Source organism: Choloepus didactylus, chromosome 24 (assembly GCF_015220235.1).
Source record: "Choloepus didactylus isolate mChoDid1 chromosome 24, mChoDid1.pri, whole genome shotgun sequence".
NCBI classification, from domain to species: Eukaryota; Metazoa; Chordata; class Mammalia; order Pilosa; family Megalonychidae; genus Choloepus; species Choloepus didactylus.
Window position 1 is genome coordinate 10,047,537 of NC_051330.1, and position 19,156 is coordinate 10,066,692.

The 19,156-nt window shown below is 44.7% G+C and overlaps 1 protein-coding gene across 5 annotated transcripts in view; it reads left to right on the top strand.

Moving 5' to 3' along the window:
• The window catches only part of RPS6KA2 (ribosomal protein S6 kinase A2), a 482,219-nt gene that overhangs the window by 344,322 nt on the left and 118,741 nt on the right, over positions 1-19,156 (top strand). For all 5 annotated transcript variants that reach the window (XM_037817711.1, XM_037817713.1, XM_037817714.1 and 2 more), the window contains one exon: positions 12,536-12,652. In XM_037817711.1, coding sequence (XP_037673639.1) covers positions 12,536-12,652 — 117 coding nt within the window. The remainder of the gene's footprint in view (positions 1-12,535; positions 12,653-19,156) is intronic.

Below are 19,156 nucleotides of genomic sequence, written 5' to 3' on the forward strand. Positions count from 1 at the left end.
AGCCAGTAAAACAATATAAATTAGAATCATTTTAGCAAAGAGTTAAGATATTCTAATTGTTAAGTGCAGAATATAAAATAAGTATGTCTAAAATGTTTAATGACATAAGAGGTTGAACATACGTGTAAAAAATGATTTTTAAAATGATGAAACTTAGACAAAGAACATGTAGAACGTCTGCGGTCGGGGTTACTGCTTCTAGGGGGAGTGGCGGCCGGTAGCCGAGCCCTCAGCTCTCGGGGCTGCTTAAAGGGTACCGGCGGCGGGGGCTCTTTCCCGGAGGCGAGGGCGAGGCGGAGGACGTTGGCCAGAGTCCTCGGCGAGAGGCGTGCAAGGAGGGCGGCGATAAGGACAAAAACACTCTTCATCCAGTAGGGGTATGCGCCAAAGAGAGTTATTCAGGGGTGATTACAGGTTATATAGGCTGGTAAGAGGGGCAGGGCTGGAAAGGAGGTGAAGTAGCCTAAAATGGCAATATTGAAGGGAGAGGGGCTAGGATTGGTTCTGAGAGGATTCAGGAGCCGTTGCAGCGGGCGGGGGTTGTTCTGGCCACGGTGCATGCGCACTGGCGGTGGCAGGAGTGGCCTTGGCACCAGGGAGCGAGTGGGTAAGATAAGGAAGTGGGGAAAGGGCAGTTGGGAGAAAGGCGGTTTCCTCCGGCAAGCCTCCCCTGCCAGTGGCATTTTGGGTGAGGAAAAGGGAGCTGCCTTGACCTCGCTCCCCAGGCTCGGGGGGGCTGCAGAGGGCACTCACGCCCGTACCTACTACCCTCCCCAGGGGGTGATATCAAGTCCCCTGGCCCAGGCCTGGTAAGTCGAGGCACAAGCTCAGACACCCGCAATTCCCCTTTCTTTTCTAATTAGAGGAAGAGGCTTTACCGGAGAGGCCGCTAAGGGTGAGGGAAGGGGGAGGTAAGGGAAGGGGAAAAAGGGGTTGACGGTGGCTCAGCGAGGCTGGAGCTCAGTGTTGGTGTGGTGCCCGGGCGCTTGACAATGGCTCCGCTGCAGCGGGCTGGGAGAAGGTGAGGGGTTTAAAGTTCAGGGGTTTAAAGTTCATGGGTTTAAAGTTCAGGGGTTCAGAGAAGCTGGAACTCGAGGTGAGAGCGATGTTCAGGTGATTGAGAAGGGCCTCGTGGTCGGCGGGTTGACCGGTGGCGTTGAGGTCGCGGAGGGTTGGCTGTCATCTTGGAGTGGGGGGCGTCAGAGGTGGCGAGTCGCTGATACTGGATTTGCACGAACGAGGAAAAAAGGGCATCTGTTTGTTTTCTTACAAGCTGGACAATTTTGCGGATGATGCAGGGTCCTAAGATGAGAGCTAGAATAATTATTAATAGGGGGCCAAGAAAAGGAAGGATGTATGGGAGGATGGGAGTGAAAAAACTGGACCAATAATTGGTGGCTTCACGATCTCTTTTACGCTTTTCCAGTCCTTCTCGGACCCTTTTCAGACTGTCCTCGACGAGACCTGTGGAATTGGCATAAACACAGCACTCTTCTCCTAGGGCGGCGCAGAGGCCTCCTTCTTTGAGGAGGAGAAGGTCAAGACCTCGGCGGTTTTGGAGCACGACTTCAGAGAGGGAATTGACAGAATTTTTTAGATGGTAAATAGCGTTTTGTAGGTGGCGAATGTCCTCGTCAACAGCCGCCCTGAGGTGAGTTAGGGTGGAGCCTTGACTGGCTAGTGCAGCGATTCCGGTGCCAGCGCCGGCAAGACCTAGGAGGGAGGCAATTGTAAGGACGGTGATGGGCTCTCGCTTTTGCAGAAGGGCAGGAGCTGCAGTTCTTTCCAGACGGAGGAAGAAGTCTTCTTCGCTGTGGTATAAAACCCTAGGGATAAGGACAATTAGGAGGCAAGTTTCTTTATATTCACTGATGATATTTGTGCTGAGACAGGGGGTAAGTCCTGTAGAGGAGCAGAGCCATTGGGAGGAGTTATGAGGAATGAGAAATTTTGCCGAGCTGCTAGGAGATGAGTAGCTGGCACAGGCAGTGAGGTCGGGAGAGTTACTGGAGCGAGGGCGGACGCACTTTCCCGTATAGGAGACTGAATGAAAGGTCAGGGGGACGGCAGAGGTATTCCAACTGCATTCCGAGGGGCTGTCTTCTGTGCTTTCTGAAAAGGAGAGGTTGGAGGCAACGGGCTCGTACAGTGAGGAAGAGGTGGAGAGGCAGAGCCAGCAGGAGGAGGTAAAATTGGGGTTGGAGGAGTTCACTGAGGCAAAGGCGGCTTGGATGAGGCTGAGGAGGGGAGAGGAATAACTAGAAAGGGGGCAGAGGAAGCTGGGGTGGTGGGGTTGGCGATGCGCTGTTTGCATCTGAGGTGCAGCTGGTTGGAGCTGAGGTGCGGCTGGAGAGCTGTGGAAAAAGGGGGTTAATGACTTTATTGGGACCAATGTTAAAGGGCTTTTTTATAACAGTATCTTTTTTTGGTTGGTTTAAAGCCTCCTTTTTTATGAGAATAAGTGATCCTCGGTCGCCTCCTTTCTTATAGATTCTGAAGCCTCAAGTTTGACCGAGTAACCAGGAGGGATTAGTGGGGAGCTGCACTGTAAGATTAAGATGTGTGCAGGATCCCTTACTTTCTTGGCCAAGCCAGTTAACAGTAGGGAGTTTGCACCCTGTAGGGGTCCATTTTAAGGTAAGGTAATGATTAGGAACAGGAGGCTTCTAATTAGTGGCTAATGTTTCACACCCCCAGTATGCACAGTAGTACTCGTTGGGGGAATTGCAGTACGATTTTCCAGGATTTGAGGATGGGCACATGTAATATTGGGCCTGGGGGTTACTTACCTTTTGAGCGCAGGTTTCTTCGACTCTGGAGACAAAGGTGGCGAAAGGCTTACTCGGCTCCTGGAAGAGCTTGGTAAATTTATTAGGCCGACAGGCAGAGCAATTGGCAAACGCGCGTAAGGCGATGCTCTGAGGACAGTCCAGAAGGCAGCAGGGGCATTAATATAAGCAGACGCATTTAGAAATGCTCCAGTGCCCAAATAGGCTTCGGGGGGATGATAGACTCCAATGGCTGCATCTTGCTCACTTTGCTTAGCTGCTTCTGCCTGGAAGTGAGCACGCCAGTCAACAAACTGACCGGGGTTAAAAATTGAACGGGCAAGCGAGGCCCAGTCTTGGGGGATGCAATAGTTCATGGCGAGATCCTGCAGTATTTGGGAAGCGTATGGGCTACCTAACCCGTCCTCCTTGACGGCCTTGCGAAGCCGCTTGATAGTATCTAAGTCAATGGGATACCAGTCATGCGGCCTCTGTGGGGTGGGGGCAAGGTTAAGAGGAAAACAGCGAAAAGCACGAGAGAAAGGAGGACACGCTTGCAGAGGACTTGGCGCGGGAGTGGGGGTAGGGGGAGCGTTGCCCCAAGGGTTGCCTTGAGGTGCAGAAGGCAGCCAGGGGTTGTTAGTCGGCAGGGTGGGAGGAGCGGCGGCAGCTGCCGGTAGCGGCTCCGAGGTGGAGCTCGCCGGAGGGAGAGGCGGGAGTGGGAGGCCCCAAGCGTCGCAAAATGGCGGCGCGGTAGGCGTGGCTAAGACACAAGATGGTGGATCAGCCCCGCCCTGTGAAAGGGTGGGGCCCAAGGCATAAGATGGTGGACTAGCTCCGCCCTGTGGAAGGGCGGGGTAAAGCATATGCGGTTTCCGGCCCAGCTTAGGGCTGATGTCATCGCCAGAGCATTTCCTCCCCTCGATGGAAGAAGAAGGAGGAAGTTCGCCATCTTGGCGTGGCGCAGTGTTATTTTGCTTTTTGGGAGTCACCTCGAGCGCGTTGTTAATCTGCTCGACTAAGGACTCCGTGTCCGAGTCATGATTTGAATTAGTATCGCTATCTGAGTCTGTTGGCTGGGTTGATAGGGCCTCTTTGGATTTAACGGGGCCTCTATCAGGGGGGAGGGAGCCTTGAAGGCAGGAGCGGATGGTTATCAAGGTGGGGAGCAAGCCGGGAGGGAAGCGCTTGCTCTCATGTTCCATGGCATTAGTGACTCGATCAATAAGGCGATCATAAGTAACAGGGTCCCAAAGATGGCAAGTGGTGAGCCATGGGTTAAAGGGCAGCAGGAGATCCCAGTATATCTGCAGCTGCCGGACAGACACTTTACAGCGATGCGTGTCTAGGAGACCCGCTAGAGCACGAACTTGAGGTGCCTGACATGTAGATATACGATTACCCATAGCTGAGGGGAGAGGAGGGGGAGTTGCTCCCGAGCCGGGCCGGCCGGCTGGCAGGGAGGAGACGGAGGAGTAGTTTACTGAGCAGAGAGAATGAGATAAACTGTGGCTGCAAGGCCGAAGGAGACGGCGAGAGCAGAAAGCAATGCCCTTTGGCAACGAGAGCAGTCAGGGGGGGGCAGTTGCAAAGAGGCACACGGCACCAAATGAGGAAATAAAGATACAAAGAACTACAGCAAAGTAATGGAGGGGAAGAGGGAGAGTGTTAGGAGGAACGGGGGTCATAGAAGTGCGCATACAAGAGGACGAAGAGAGCGTGGGGGAAGGGAGGAGTTCCTACTGGATGAAGAGAGCGTGGGGGAAGGGAGGAGCGGCTTCGGAGCAAGGAACCTCACACGGCTCCGGAAGCGGCGAGGGAGAGGCGGCCCTACCTTGCAGGCGAGGAAACGGGAAGCTGGAGGGGCGTCCGGGCGAGCGGGTGACCTGCCAAACTGTCGTGTGGAGACGTCCCTCACACGGGGCACCAGTTGCGGTCGGGGTTACTGCTTCTAGGGGGAGTGGCGGCCGGTAGCCGAGCCCTCAGCTCTCGGGGCTGCTTAAAGGGTACCGGCGGCGGGGGCTCTTTCCCGGAGGCGAGGGCGAGGCGGAGGACGTTTTTTTTTTTTTTTTTTTTTTTTTTTTTTTTTTCTTTTTTTTTTTTTTTTTTTTTTTTTTTTTTTTCCGGGGGGTAGAACAAAAAGCCTTTATTCAGGGGTGAGCACAAGTTATATAGGCTGGCATGGAGGGCGGGGTTGGTGTAGGGGTGTAAGGGCCTTAAATGGTAATGCTGAGGGGAGAAGGGCTAGGATTGGTTCCGAAAGGGCGTGGAAGCTGTTTGCAGCAGGCGGGAGTTGCTCTGGCAACGGTGCAAGCGCACTGGCGGTGGCGGGAGTTGCTCTGGCAACGGGGAATGTGCGGGTAAGATAAGGGGGACGGTTTTCTCCGGCAAGCCTCCTCTAACAGTTGTATTTTGGGTGAGGAAATGGGGCCTGCATTCGGCCTCACTTTCTCAGGCTTGCGGGGCTGTGTAGGGCGCTGTCGCCCGTGCCCACCACCCTCCCCAGGGGCTGCTCAGGTCCCCCAGCCCAGGCCCGCCAAGTTGAAGCACGTAATCAGTATCCAGCAAACGTCTAAAAATAAAAATATAATACTTAAAAATTCAGACTGAATAGTTGCATTTAATAGAAGCTTCAACAAAGCAAAGAAATAATTGTGAATGGGAAAGTTGCTCTGAAGAAATTATCCAGAATATAGCACAGAGAGGCAGAAGGATAGAAAATGTTAAAGACAGGTTGGGACATGGAGGATAAGATGAGAAGGTCTGCTGTCCATGTCTAATTCAAGTTCCGTAATGACTGGAGAGATGGAAAATATTTAAAGATTTAGTGGCTGATAATTTTCAGTATTTAATAAAACATACCAATCCTGAGATTTCAGGAACCTCAACAGTTCCTAACAGTATTAAGAATTATCCATATCTAGACAGATAATGGGGAAACTTTAGAACATCAGGCACAAGAAGAAGGTCTTAAAAGCATACAGAGAGAAGAGATCAATGTTCTTCCAAAGAATAACAGAACAGCTTGACTGACAGCTAACTTCTCAGTCGTGGCAATGAAAGACAGAAGGCAATGGAAGCAATATCATGAGTGTGCTTAGATAAAAACTGTCAATCTAGGATTATATATGCAGAGAAATGATTTTTCAGAAATGAGGGCAAAATAAAGATATTTTCAGACTTGCAGAAACTGGAAGACTTGACCACCAGCAGACCCACACTGAAGGAAATACTTAAGTATATATTTCTCAAACAGAAGGAAATTAATTGCAGCCGGAAGTTCTGATATGAAAACAGAACAAAGAGTATAGAAAGTAGTAAATATGTGTGTAAATCTACACAAAATGAACCATATAAAACAATGGTAATTAGGTATTGTGGGTTTAAGGAGATGACAAAATAAAAATACAACAGCAATATTTTATGTCTTGGAAGGTGAATGATTGGAGTTACGTTTTTCTAAGGGCTATGGATTTATTATTTCAGAGGAGGAATAAAAATATTGGCTTCAGACTTTTGTAAATTGGTTTGCATGTTAAAATTTCTAGAGTAAAAGATATTTCCATGAAATGTGATGATCCTCTGCTAGTTGTTGTCTTCTTGGTAAATGGCTGCCCCACCTTCCAGATGCTCAAGCTAAAAACCGTAGAGTCATCGTTGGCTCCTCCTGTTCTCTCTCTGTCCACATCCAGTCGTTGGAAAAGGCAGTGCTTTCTCCTGAATATATCCGCACTCCACGCACATCTCACCACCTCCCCCACCACCACCCCCTGGCCAGGCCCCCGGCATTGCTCCTCTGATTTGTAGCAGATGCTCCCAAATGCTCTCTCTACTGCTTTGGGTCTTGCTGCCCGCCCTCAAGACCGCAGCCGGGGTGATCTTGTTAACATGTAAGTTTGATCATGCCTTCCGCTGTCCAAAACCCTCCGAAGGCTCCCTGTTTCAGAGTGAAGACTCAAGTCCTTACATGGGCTACCAGGCCATGCAGGATCTGGAGCTGGTTACCTCTCAGCCGTTGTATCCTGTTCTCCCCCCACCTAGTTCTGCGTCAGCCACAGCCGCCTCCTGGCTGTGGTGTGATCCTCCCGCGCGTTCTTGCCAGAGGCTTTGCTCTGGCTATTCCCTCTGCATTGGAACACTGTTCCCCCAGTACCTGCATAGTGCTGCCTTCTTGTCTTTGCTCAGATGTCACCTCCCCAATGAGTCCTGTCCTGACGTCTGTGTTTTAAAGTGCAGCACCTCCTCCCATACCCCCATCCTCCTTATTCTGCTCAGTTATTTTCTGTAGCAGTTATCCTTATACATGAAGAATATTGTCTGGCTCTCCATACTAGAATGTAGGTGCCATGAGGGGAGGGGTATTTGTATTTTTCATTCACTGATATATATCCTTAGGATATAGAACACTGCTTAGCTCATTAGGATGCACTTAATAAATTTTTATTGGATGGACAGACGGATGTACAGATGGATGGATGGATGCATGGATGGACAGAGGGATGGATGCAATGATAAATGAATGCATGAACATATTTTCTTGAAATTTAATGAATGCAATAATAAAAAAATCTGTTTAAAAATAAGAATTCCTGAGCTAGTTCCTCCATCTTTCAAAGTGATTACAGATTCAGTGGACCTCACACAGGGCCTGGAATCTGCACTTTTTTTTTCCATCAAGGCTTTTTTTCATTCTCTTTTATATACATATATGTATAATTAAATGCTGTTTTATTGAGATATATTCGCATACCATACAATCATCCATGGTGCACAATCAAATGTTCACAGCACCATCATGTAGTTACGCATTCATCACCCCCATCTATTTTTGAACATTTTACTTAAATCAGAAAGAATCAGAATAAAAAATAAAAGTAAAAAAGAACACCCAAATCATCCTCCCATCCCCCCCTATTTTTCATTTAGGTTTTGTCCCCATTTTTCTACTCATCCATCCATACACTGGATAAAGGGAGTGTGATCCACAAGGTTTTCGCAATCACACTGTTACCCCTTGTAAGCTACATTGGTATACAATCATCTTCAAGAGTCAAGGCTACTGGGTTGGAGTTTGGTAGTTTCGGGTATTTACTTCTAGCTTGGAATCCGCATTTTTAACGAGTTTCCCCAGGTGATTCTGATGTGCACACTTTGCAGACCTCTGGAACAAAATGTAGTTCTGTGTGAGCACATCACATTTTTGTGCCTCAGAAGAGTAACTGGCTGTACTCTATTATTAAATGCTTTATGAATAAGCTTCTTGCTTACCTGCACATCACGAAAGATTCTGTCAAAGCGCTCATCAAAATCTGGGTACCATTTACCTCTGTCATTCTTGCACCTGCCAATCCGTTAGCAATATCAAAAATAGAACAGGGTTGGCTTGGCCTGACTTGCTGGTGGTTAGTCATATTTCAGGTGATTTCCTTGTTCTATTCTAGATTCTCTTAAACCACCTGGTGAATAATTTCTTCTTTAATTTTGCTGAGAATTGATTTCGAACATGCAAATCAACGATTTCTAGAATTACCTCTTTCCTTTTTTAGAAATAAAGAGAATGCTTGCCCATTTTTTAATTTTCTCTTTCTTTATTAATATTTCATAACTTTTAATTTGCATGCTTTTCATAAATATTATACTTTAGTGACATGAAAAGCAAGTGATTCGGCACAGAAGAAATAAGGTGGCATTAGCCCAGAGGGGAGAGGGGCTGAGCAGATATAACTAGGCCTGTTTCCATTAATGTCTTTCCACCTGAGCCTTTTACAACAGCTTCTGAAATATCTGCAAGGGAATTTCTGCAGTCGATCAGAATTTCAAGAGCAATTCAACCCAGATTGTTACATTTCATTTTCACAAATTATTAAGAATATTAATGTCATTTAAGCAGTTTATTTCTCCAGTTTTTATCTCTCACATTAGAAAAATTTTTTTGAAATCCTCACTTGGGGAGGAAGCACCTGATCATGACACCAGCTTCTCGCCAAAAATATATTCTTATTTTTAAAACTACTCATTCTCAAGGGAGTTCAGCTAGAAACCAAATGTTTAGTGCTAGTGTACAGGATTTATGAACAGGCTTTATTGTTTTAAGTGAATGGCGTTAAAACTCACAAACCTTTTGATATAGTCGACGCAGAGTTCGGGATAGACTGGCCTTCCTTCTAAGACAGAAAAGACACATTTCAAGATGAGATATAAAAATAATATTTAATTCTAATTGCCCTTTCAGGCAGTAACAAGAAATGATTATATAACTTATAATATTCTTTGAAATTTGCTCTCTAACTACTTGTTAAATTGCACTTGGAAAGTTATCACTTCTATTGTATATATATTATATTTTACAATAAAAAATATGATTTTATAAATTTAAGAAAGAGGGTAGAAGCAAATATGCAGGACATGCTCCCCCATTCCTTGTTTCCATCTGGCTCTGTTTTTTTACTCACCTAAACCACTGGAGTCAGCACTGGGTTCCAGACTTTTTTTTTTTTTTTTTTAATTTAGTTCCCAGAAAAAGAGAACAAAGCAAAGTATCCTAAGGCAAGTTCAAGACAAAATGTCACTGCAAAAGCAGGACTTACAGCATGCAATGAGATGCTCTTGTTTGTTTGTTTGTTTTTTCCTAATGATAGTTAAGAGGCTTTGCTGTGAAAGACCCTATTGATTTTAAATGATAAATTAACTGCATTGTAGTATTTACCAGGGAAAATCCTGGGGTGTGTACCACTGTTCTCAGCAGTGACATTAGGAATGTGCTTTTGAAACGTTTGCTCTAAATGCTTTGACAGCAAGGATGTGCACCAAGCTTGAAATGTTATGAGTCTTGTGTCTAAAACCTTGATTTAAAATGTTAAGGCAATGACTCAAAAAGGTAAAAGACTGCAGTGGCAGGCGGGGGTGTGGTGGATGAGGCTGGCATGCTGGTTGGAATGTTCTTAGAAAGGTGTGAAACCAGCTTTGAGGACAAGGAGCAGAGGATGCTCCTAGGTACTAGGGTTCTCAGCCAGGCTGCTGTCACCACGGGGGCACGTGTCGGGTGCTGGCAGGGTGGGTACGTGCTGGCCAGGCCCTCCTGCCCGGCTATGCACAAATACAACCTGGTCAGAGCTGGGCACACCTGCCTGGTGATGGGTTTGCAAAAGCAGGTTGGTGAGCAGCCTGGGCTCCTGACAAGCCAAATGAGCTCATTTGCCACAGTCACGGGCCTCTGAGCCTCTGAAATGAGCTGCAGAAGGAAATGAATGATCTGAAATCGAGAAGTGTGTGCATGTGCCGTGAATTATGGCCCAGTGAAGAGACGCATGGGTCAAGAGGCAAAGCCCATGTTTGTCACCTCCCCGTGTCACCCATTTTCAGGGGCTTCCTGTAGTCTCTCTCACACCCTCCACCTGTGTACCACGTTGAGTTATACTGTTTCACAGTGTGACAGGTCGTGTATTATATATTACCAAAGAGAAGTCACAGAAAGATTGGATTAAGTGAATTACTACCATTTTGTTAACAGAGGAGTTGCATTAACATAGCTGCATGAGTTAAGCTATTTAAGGAAGGAAATTGTAATTCCAAGTGTCTGTAGATAGATGTAAATGGGTCCACTGCCATGAAAATATTTTATTAAGAAAAAGGGGCCCTTTATTCTTAGTTAACTGACAGGTTATCTTTCTTCCAATATTGAGATATCAATGGAAGAAAAGGATAATATCTCTTTATAGGGATTTGGAGAATTCCTATGAACCTCAGCTTTTGGCTTTGTTTTCTGAGTGGGAAATTGAAGTCTTGGTAGCCAGGTTCAAGGCCATTTTCCTTGTACAAAGCACAGTAAAGGGGTGCACGTAGAGCCAGATGGTCCCCATTTTACTTTTCCTCTCCCTGTTATAAATCAGATTTCCTTACAAAAGCTGCACTGTGTGCCACAGGTGAAGTGGCCCTGCAGTTCCAGAAAGCTTGATGTAGAAAGCTGTCATGTCTTCAAGTATGAATCCCCTTCTCTGCCCCACATGTTGGTGGGATTATCATGCCTATAGATTCGTCAGTACCCCCAGCAATTTAACTTATTTACCCAAGAAGTAATGACAAAGCAACTATATTATCATTCTTCACCTTTTAACTGAGCTCATGGAAACTTCACTAAGTGGCCAGAATATCCATTTTATCTATTTTCATTGTTTACACAAATAGAAAAACCATTGCTTTTTACAAAAATGGCATTTTTAAGATACAAAAATTCAAAGCATTTCTGTTAACCACCAAGTGGAAAAGCTAAAGAGAACTCCCTAGGCCACCGATCTGCTAAATGAGGTTCTGCAACTTTTCTTGACTTTTCTAGGTGTGCAACATTTGTTAAACGGAGATATAAAAAATAATAAAATGCCTAGAAAACTGTTTTGGGGGACAGAAAGTTTTCACCATTTAAGATACCACTGTAACGTGAATTATTGCTATTCTTATTTCATCTGAAAGTATTTGTTCTTAGGCTAAAATGTATAGGGAGAAAGTATGGTATGGGAGTTTAGCCTTTAATTGAAAATCCACCTTTAACACAGGCCTGTGGCCTGAGTCAGGATAAAATCTCCACCTCAGAGAATCTTCTTAAGAAATAAATGAAAAGCCTTCCATGCCCATAACATGGTACGTATTCACTCAGCTGTCGCTTTATTAGATGAGGTCTTTAACAAGCCGGTTCTGCCTAGCTCAAGGCCAGTACCATAACAGGGGAAGGGCCATCAGATGGATGGGTGGGTTGGAGAGGGGGGGAAGGGCCTTCAGATGGATGGGTGGGTTGGAGAGGGGGGGAAGGGCCATCAGATGGATGGGTGGGTTGGAGAACGGGAGCTGAGAGAAGTACAGAGATCAATTCAAGGGGCAATCAGGCCAGAGTGTCAGGAAAAGCACCTACCTTCAAGTTTTTCAATTTCAAATTGCTGGCATTTTAAAATATGCGGATAGACCTTAAACTGTAGCTGTTGATCATTGTCATTTTGCTATTTTAAAATAAACAATGTGTTTTCTAAAACTGCTATATAATCTACTTTCAGTCTTAATGCATAATTGTCATATATGTAAGCTGCATGTTAGACACTTGTCTTTTTTAAGAAAACTAAAATAATTGTATTGATGTGAAGCATATCACTCTTTCAATTATGAAAGCAATCACTCAGCAACCATGCTTGGTAATTTGGTGTCTGTTAAGGTAAGAGAGTAGCGGACAGGAAATCTGTGCATATATCAGCAGTGCCAAGATATAAAGCAGCGGGAAATATATTTTTATCCAAACATTAAAAAAAATGATGATCTTTTTGGCTGATGCTGTACCTTCTTTGCAAGGAAAATAATATATCTTTGGTGACAGGAAGTTCTCAGATGAAAGTTTATAGTAATTTCTGTCAATATTTTAATTTAAAGATGAAGTATTCTTTTCTTTACTGGAAAATCTTTCTTTTGGACTGGGAGAAAATCTTATCTGGGTGCTTTTTCTGAAATACAATTTTGTAGGATGACCATTAGACATACCAAACCATAAAAACCCCTGGAGAAAAGAGACAATTAAAAGCTCACATGACACCCCGCCCCCTCCAAATTAATAATTGTGATGAATAACCAAGACAACTATATAAAGCTATATGGTGTCGCACTTTTAAACGCCCAATCCTAAAAATCTGTTGTCTACCCAACTCATCATAACTTCACTGTGGGAAGCAACTGTGATGGCTGGAAGGGAACCTCTGATTTGTGTTTTAATCATGTCTTACTGCTCTCTCTAGGATGAAGGCATCGTGAAGGAGATCGACATCAGTCACCATGTGAAAGAGGGATTCGAAAAGGCAGACCCTTCACAGTTTGAATTGTTGAAAGTTTTAGGACAAGGATCCTATGGAAAGGTAAGGTGAACTCTGACGAGCTCCGAGTGGGACTGATTGCTTTGTGGATGGTGGGAATGGCCCCTCTTGTGAACCTGAAGCACTTGAACGGTGCAGGAGAGAAAGCAAAGATGCTTTGTGAATGCAAAGGAAAGACACTAACTTATTGAATAAAAGTGCATGCAGCCCTCGCTTCCCATGGTGCTGTATTACCTGAATCTTGAATCAGGACCTCACTTTGCGCAGCTCGAATTCCATTGCCCTGGAGCTGTGCAAAATGAGGTCTCCCTGCACTCTTGAAAATACCACACATGCATGCACACACAGACACACATGCACACTTACACACACAGAGACACTCAGACATGCACACATACAAACACACTCACACTATTTTTCCTCCTCTAATCGCTTCCCCAGGCTTTTGGTTTATCACCAACGTGAGTAGGGATATTGAATTGGAGCCAGTGTTTCTTTGAAAGTGCATGTTGAACAGCTATTTTTCATTAAGAGGAAAATAAGAGAGGAAAAAAAGAAAGGAAAAGAGAGATAAAGATGCCCCGTCTGGACTGAAGTACCTCACTGATTTTCGGGAGCCAGGAAGGCTTGGATTTGCATCCTGGTTCTCCTCTGTAACAGCCATGTAAATGGGGCAGTGATTTTGCCTTTCTAAGCCTCAGTTTCCCCATCTGTAAAATAGAGATGATAAAAATTATATATTTATGCTGTGGATTTTCAAAGACAAGAATCGCATCTAGCAGTTGCCCAAGACGTATTTGTGAACTGAAATTGTTCATTTTCTTTTTCACCTTCAAGTTACAGCAATGAAAGCTACTTCCTCTGAGAAAATGAGAAATAGTTGGCTCTTAATTTAGTGCCATGTCCATCTACCACAGGATGTCAATAAATGCTTTTCAATTACGACGATATGTGACCTTTTCCAGTATGGTGCTAATTTCTCTACGTCCTTGGTATAATGATTAGATAGAAGTAATAGGTTCTGGCAAAATGATTTCTAGGACATAAGGTCCTGAAACAAACCACAAAAGCAGCGGTTCATTAAGTAAAAGCAGAACGGACTTCTGCCTCTTTAACGTAACTGTTTTTGTATGGCTTGCCAGATCTCTTCCATTCTTCATGGGACTTTGTGCCAAAATGGAATCTAGCTCCTGTTGACTGAAGTGTAGGATTAGTAGTATGTTACTGTCTGGATAAACTCTTGCAGACCACATAAATTTAATTGTTTGCAAAATTTATCCTTTGGCATGCTTACACAGGAGAATGTGTTTTTCTTTCCTCGTTTTCTTTCCCACATGGTATGGTTGTCAGGAACATGTGTTTATACTGATGTGTATACAAACAGATTGAACCATATGAAATTACCAGTGCTCCACAATATTTTACCTACAAAAACGACTATTTAATGAGGTTCATATGGTGCCTATGGTATTTATGGAAGAAGGAAAATAAAAATTTCAGTCTTTTGCAGTGTAAATAGCCATTACTAAAAAAATAGAAGGTAAAGCCTATTTCATGTGGTAATGGAATGTCTCGCCATTTATAAGAAATGTAGGAAAAAATGAGAGAAGGGATCATTCTTTCTCTAAGAACCTTGAACTGAAAATAGAGACAAGCCAGGGTTGTCTCCCACTTTCTGCCTTTCAAAGACTTTGCCCTTATATTGCTTCTTGAGAACAAATCTAACCTTTGCAAGCACATTATCAGCTGAATCATCTGCACGAGGCACGAAGGATATCTGGAATATGCTTCACAGATGAAGTGCCCAGGAAGTGTTTGGATGGGCTTTGCTTAGCGAGCAATTCTGACTTCATTACGATGGCCCTTCCCATCTCAAGGTTGAAGCCCTTGATGACCGGCTAACAGGAGAGATGGCAAAATGCTTTCTGAGCTCAAAGAAAGCATAGACTCAAGGCTCTAAGGTATCATTCAGTAACTTAATTGAACAAAAAATATCCTTGAGAAAGTCCTCCTCACATAACTGAGTTATTAAAAATGAAAGGCAGAAAGGCTTTTACCAGTTTCCTCCTTCAAATTTCAAATTTTGAATTGCAGTTTTGCTCTTTAAAAAATGTACTTTGGAGAACAACAGGTGTTATAATGATGTTTGGCAGAATCGCTTTGGAATAGTAATGTTCATTGCAAACCGCACTTTCCCTTCCCAATCCTTCTCACAGATTCTAATTTTGTCTTTACTTATGTCATTATCATAGAAGGACTAAAAAAGTAAAGTTCACAGGATGATAACGAGCAGAAGAAATAAAAGGAAGAGGGCAATGTCTTTGAAAGGCAGAAAGTGGGAGATAACCCTGGCTTGTCTCTTTTTTCAATTTAAGGTTCTTAGAGAAGGAATGATCCCTTCAGCTCATAATAATGAGCAGAAGAATTAAAAGGAAGAGGTGTTGGCCACTCCTAAGGATATGTAATCTCCATTAACTACTTAATTCACCAACTCAATCACTGCCTCTTGAGAGCCTGCTGCCCATAGGGCTGGGTGAGGTGGGTCAGTGGTGTGTGACACGGGGGCAACAGGTGTCCCCCACTTCGGTGGGTGAGAACTGCTGATCTGAACAGGACTCCGGAAAGGAGAGGAGCAATTTTTGAGCTCATCACTCTGAAGCTTCCTGGAAATGGTTCAGAGCCAACGTTAGGTACCCGAGAGCCACTCTATCATCGTGCTTGTCCCCAGGAAACTGGTAAAAGCCTTTCTGCCTTTCATTTTTAATAACTCAGTTAGGTGAGGAGGACTTTCTCAAGGATATTTTTTGTTCGACTAAGTTACTGAATGGACACCTTAGAGCCTTGGATCTATGCTTTCTTTGAGCTCAGAAAGCATTTTCCTGTTGGTCTCTCCTGTTAGCCGGTCATCAAGGCCTTCAACTTTGAGATGGGAAGGGCCATCGTAATGAAGTCAGAATTGCTCACTAAGCAAAGCCCATCCAAACACTTCCTGAGCACTTCATCTGTGAAGCATATTCCAGATATCCTTCGTGCCACATAAAGATGATTCAGCTGATAATGTGCTTGCAGAGGTTAGATTCGTTCTCAAGAAACAATATGAGGGCAATGTCTTTGAAAGGCAGAAAGTGGGAGATAACCCTGGCTTGTTATGAATTCTTTAGGGTTAAAAAAACAAAACTAGTGACAAGAGGAGGACAAGTCTTATGTTCTAATGCCCCTTATTATTTTTCCCTCATCTCTAAATAAAACTTATACTTATGCAGGAATAGTCTTTTGTTTTTTGCTACTCATAACGGGAGAGAGGAGCAAACCTGCATGTTTGCATCCTGCAGAAAGCATCTGTTGAACAGACTTGCACCTCCTGTCTCTGCTCCAAGAGCAAAACATTGGTCTGAGCCTGGCCTCAGTTCTACCACACACACCCACCCTCAAACCACAGTCCCTCCAGCAGGGGTCACAGGTGCTGCCATCGAGTCCCTCCCTCTTTCCTCCAGCCACGCGGTGACGGCAGGTGCTGGAGATGCCGAAATGGATGATGTCATTTAGGTCTTGGTCCCAGTGTGCCTACTTTGGATTCCAGACTCTTCCTAGGAACCGTCTGGGTGACTTTTGTCACCTCACCCCTACTCTGTGAGTCCTGTGCTAATTAATGTCCTTCCTGGGCACCCTGCTCTCCTTGCACAGCCATTGGAAGATGGTCATTTCCTATAGCAAAAGCAAAAGAGAGCGCCAAAGGAATGAATCTCTGTCAGTGGAATTTCTTGTAGGCAGCAGCTGAGGGGCTGGAAGCCCCTGGGCTATCCACATACTGTACCACATGGATGTCTGGGTGTCCTCTCGCCTCTGAGGTCTGTCCTGCAAAATGTGATCAGCCAAGTAACTATTTATTAGAGCACGTTTCTGGGAATAATGAATATAATTTCCAGTACTTGCCAATGTGTTCAAGACAGTCTTGATTTCTTCCCTTTTCAGAGAGCAGTGTTGGTGCTTGGGATACAGTCTTCTCCTCAAAGAAAAGAAGTGATTTAAAAATTGGATTCAGAGAGCAGTGGAACATTTTGGAAAATATGGCAAAGCGCGTCCAAGTGTTAAAATGAGTGGGGCAGGCAATCTGTTCATTGAGAGTTTAGAGGAAGGGGAGGTGTGGGAGCCTGGAAGGCTGGAGAGACGGCTCCTTTACCCCCCACCTGCCCGCTTTCTTCACTTGCTCTTTGAGCTCTTTCACACAGATAAATACCAAGGGTGGGTGTGGAAATGTTTTCTCTTTAAAATTTCCCAGGGATGGTCTTTAGGTTCTGAGTCCCATCTTCTGAGAAATTATCAAAGCAAAATCAAAAAATTCCTTTGCTTTCCTATGATTTAATTGGTTGCATCATAAGAATGTGTCTTTTCTAAATTTATTCCTTTGAGGGTGGGGGAATGCTCCCCAATGTCCTTTGAAAAGGCACGGCCACCCAGGCGACTCGAGTGTTGGAGGACGTTGCAGTCCAATTGTGATGTTCCAGTTCTGAGATAGAGCTGAAAATCTTGCTAAAAGAACCAGGGAGTGATTTTGCTGATTGCGGTGATAACATGAAGATTCGGGGCAATCGAGAATGACACAGCATCTGTCTCCTCGTGGCAGTTCTCACATAACATCTTCGCAATGTAGCTTGCCGAGCTGCTGAAGAAGCAGTTCTAAAAATGAAACGAGGGAGCGCATAAAAATCCAACTGGATTAAGTATTAAAGATTCAGTGACTATTTTTTGCTAAAATTGGGCAGGGTTTGTTTTGGAACCTATTTCACTACCTCGAAATTTATTCCTAAATTATATAAGAATGATGGAAGAAGAGAAAGATATACCAGATGCAAGAGCACGTGAGACACTCCCTGCTTGCTCATAAAGTGGATCTCTTTACTCATTATTAAATTCCTTTTCAAAATTGTTTTACGCTGTGTTTTGTTATTCGTCTTAAGATGCGATTTTCCTGGCACGTATTCTGCTTGCCCGTAGGGTAGTGCCTGCTGCAAGGCTTGCAGTAACTTGGATAAAATAGGAGCTTGATAAATATTGATAGAGTGAAATTTTTCCTGTTCTTTAAAAAAAAGTGGAATTCTTTATTAAAACAACTAAGTATAAATATCAGCCATTACTCAACCATCTCTTGTTTTAATCTGAAATACAATAGAGAAAAAACTTCTCCATGTAAAATTCTATGCAAAATTTGACCTCATTTAGACTGAATCTTAATTGGTTGCTGCCCCATTTGAACCTGGTTTTCAGCTCAGATTTAGTTGGAATGGATTCCCCACTTCTCTGTGAATCAGTACCTCATACTCTCCTTTTACTGTAGAGAGAAGGTCCATTGAGAATAGGAAGTAGAAAAAGAAATGGAAAGGAGACAGAAAAGATCGGTTCTGGATATTCCAAAGGGTAGAGCATCTAAACACAAATCCCTATCTACTTTGTTTCTTTTTTACTCAGCATTCTCCCATTTTGAAAGAAGGATTTTAGTGTGATCATTAGTTTTCTGATTATAGTAATGCCTCACCTTGGATGCTAATATGGCAATTCCATTGTAATAGAATAGGCTAGGTTAATCTCTCTCCACCACCATTGGGTTTGAGCAACCATCCGAGACAACTCTCCTCCACGCGGTGACTCAGTGTCCCAGGCTGGTTCATCCACGAGGCTCTGCTGTCTCCACGCCAGGCATCCTCGGTGGCCACAGCAGACATAGTGACAGCTGGAATGCTTGGCACCAACTCCTCAATGCATTGGCCAAGGAGCGACACACCCACTTCTACTCTCTCGTCCCACCAGCCCACCTACATTCAGGGCGACTGGCATGGTTTGGCCAACGGAACCACCAGTGCCACAAAGACAACACCCCGTCCCACTTGCCATCCCCTTCAAGAGCCAGCTTCCTCTCCTCAATATTAGGAAAGCAGATGCCCTGGCCCCCACATCCCCTTGGGAGCTGCCCTCAGCCCCTGGGCTCTCCCAGACCCTGTGCCCTTGTCTGTTGCCTTCCCCTGAGCTCCTGGGAGGCAGCCCTCTCCCACCCGCCATGGGCCTCAGCAGAGCACTGGAGAGAGGGCGGGTACACTCCCCTCGCCTGATCATGGTTCTCCGCGGCACCACCAGCCAGGCGGTGCGGGGACCTCAGTCACTGCGGAGCAACGGGAGAAACGAGAGGACCTACAGCAGCAGAAGGGACCTGAAGCTCCATAGCAGCTATGGCCTTCCCATCATTCAAAGGAAAGCACTCTTTGGAAACCATGTATCTGCAAAAGACTGACATCTTGCATATATAAAGAAATCCTACAATTCAATGGCAATAGTACAAACAACCCAATGGGCAAAAGATATGAAAAGACAGTTCTCTGAAGAGGAAATACAAATGGCCAAGAAACACATGAAAAAATGTTCAGCTTCACTAGCTATTAGAGAGATGCAAATTAAAACCACAATGAGATACCATCTAACACCGGTTAGAATGGCTGCCATTAAACAAACAGGAAACTACAAATGCTGGAGAGGATGTGGAGAAATTGGAACTCT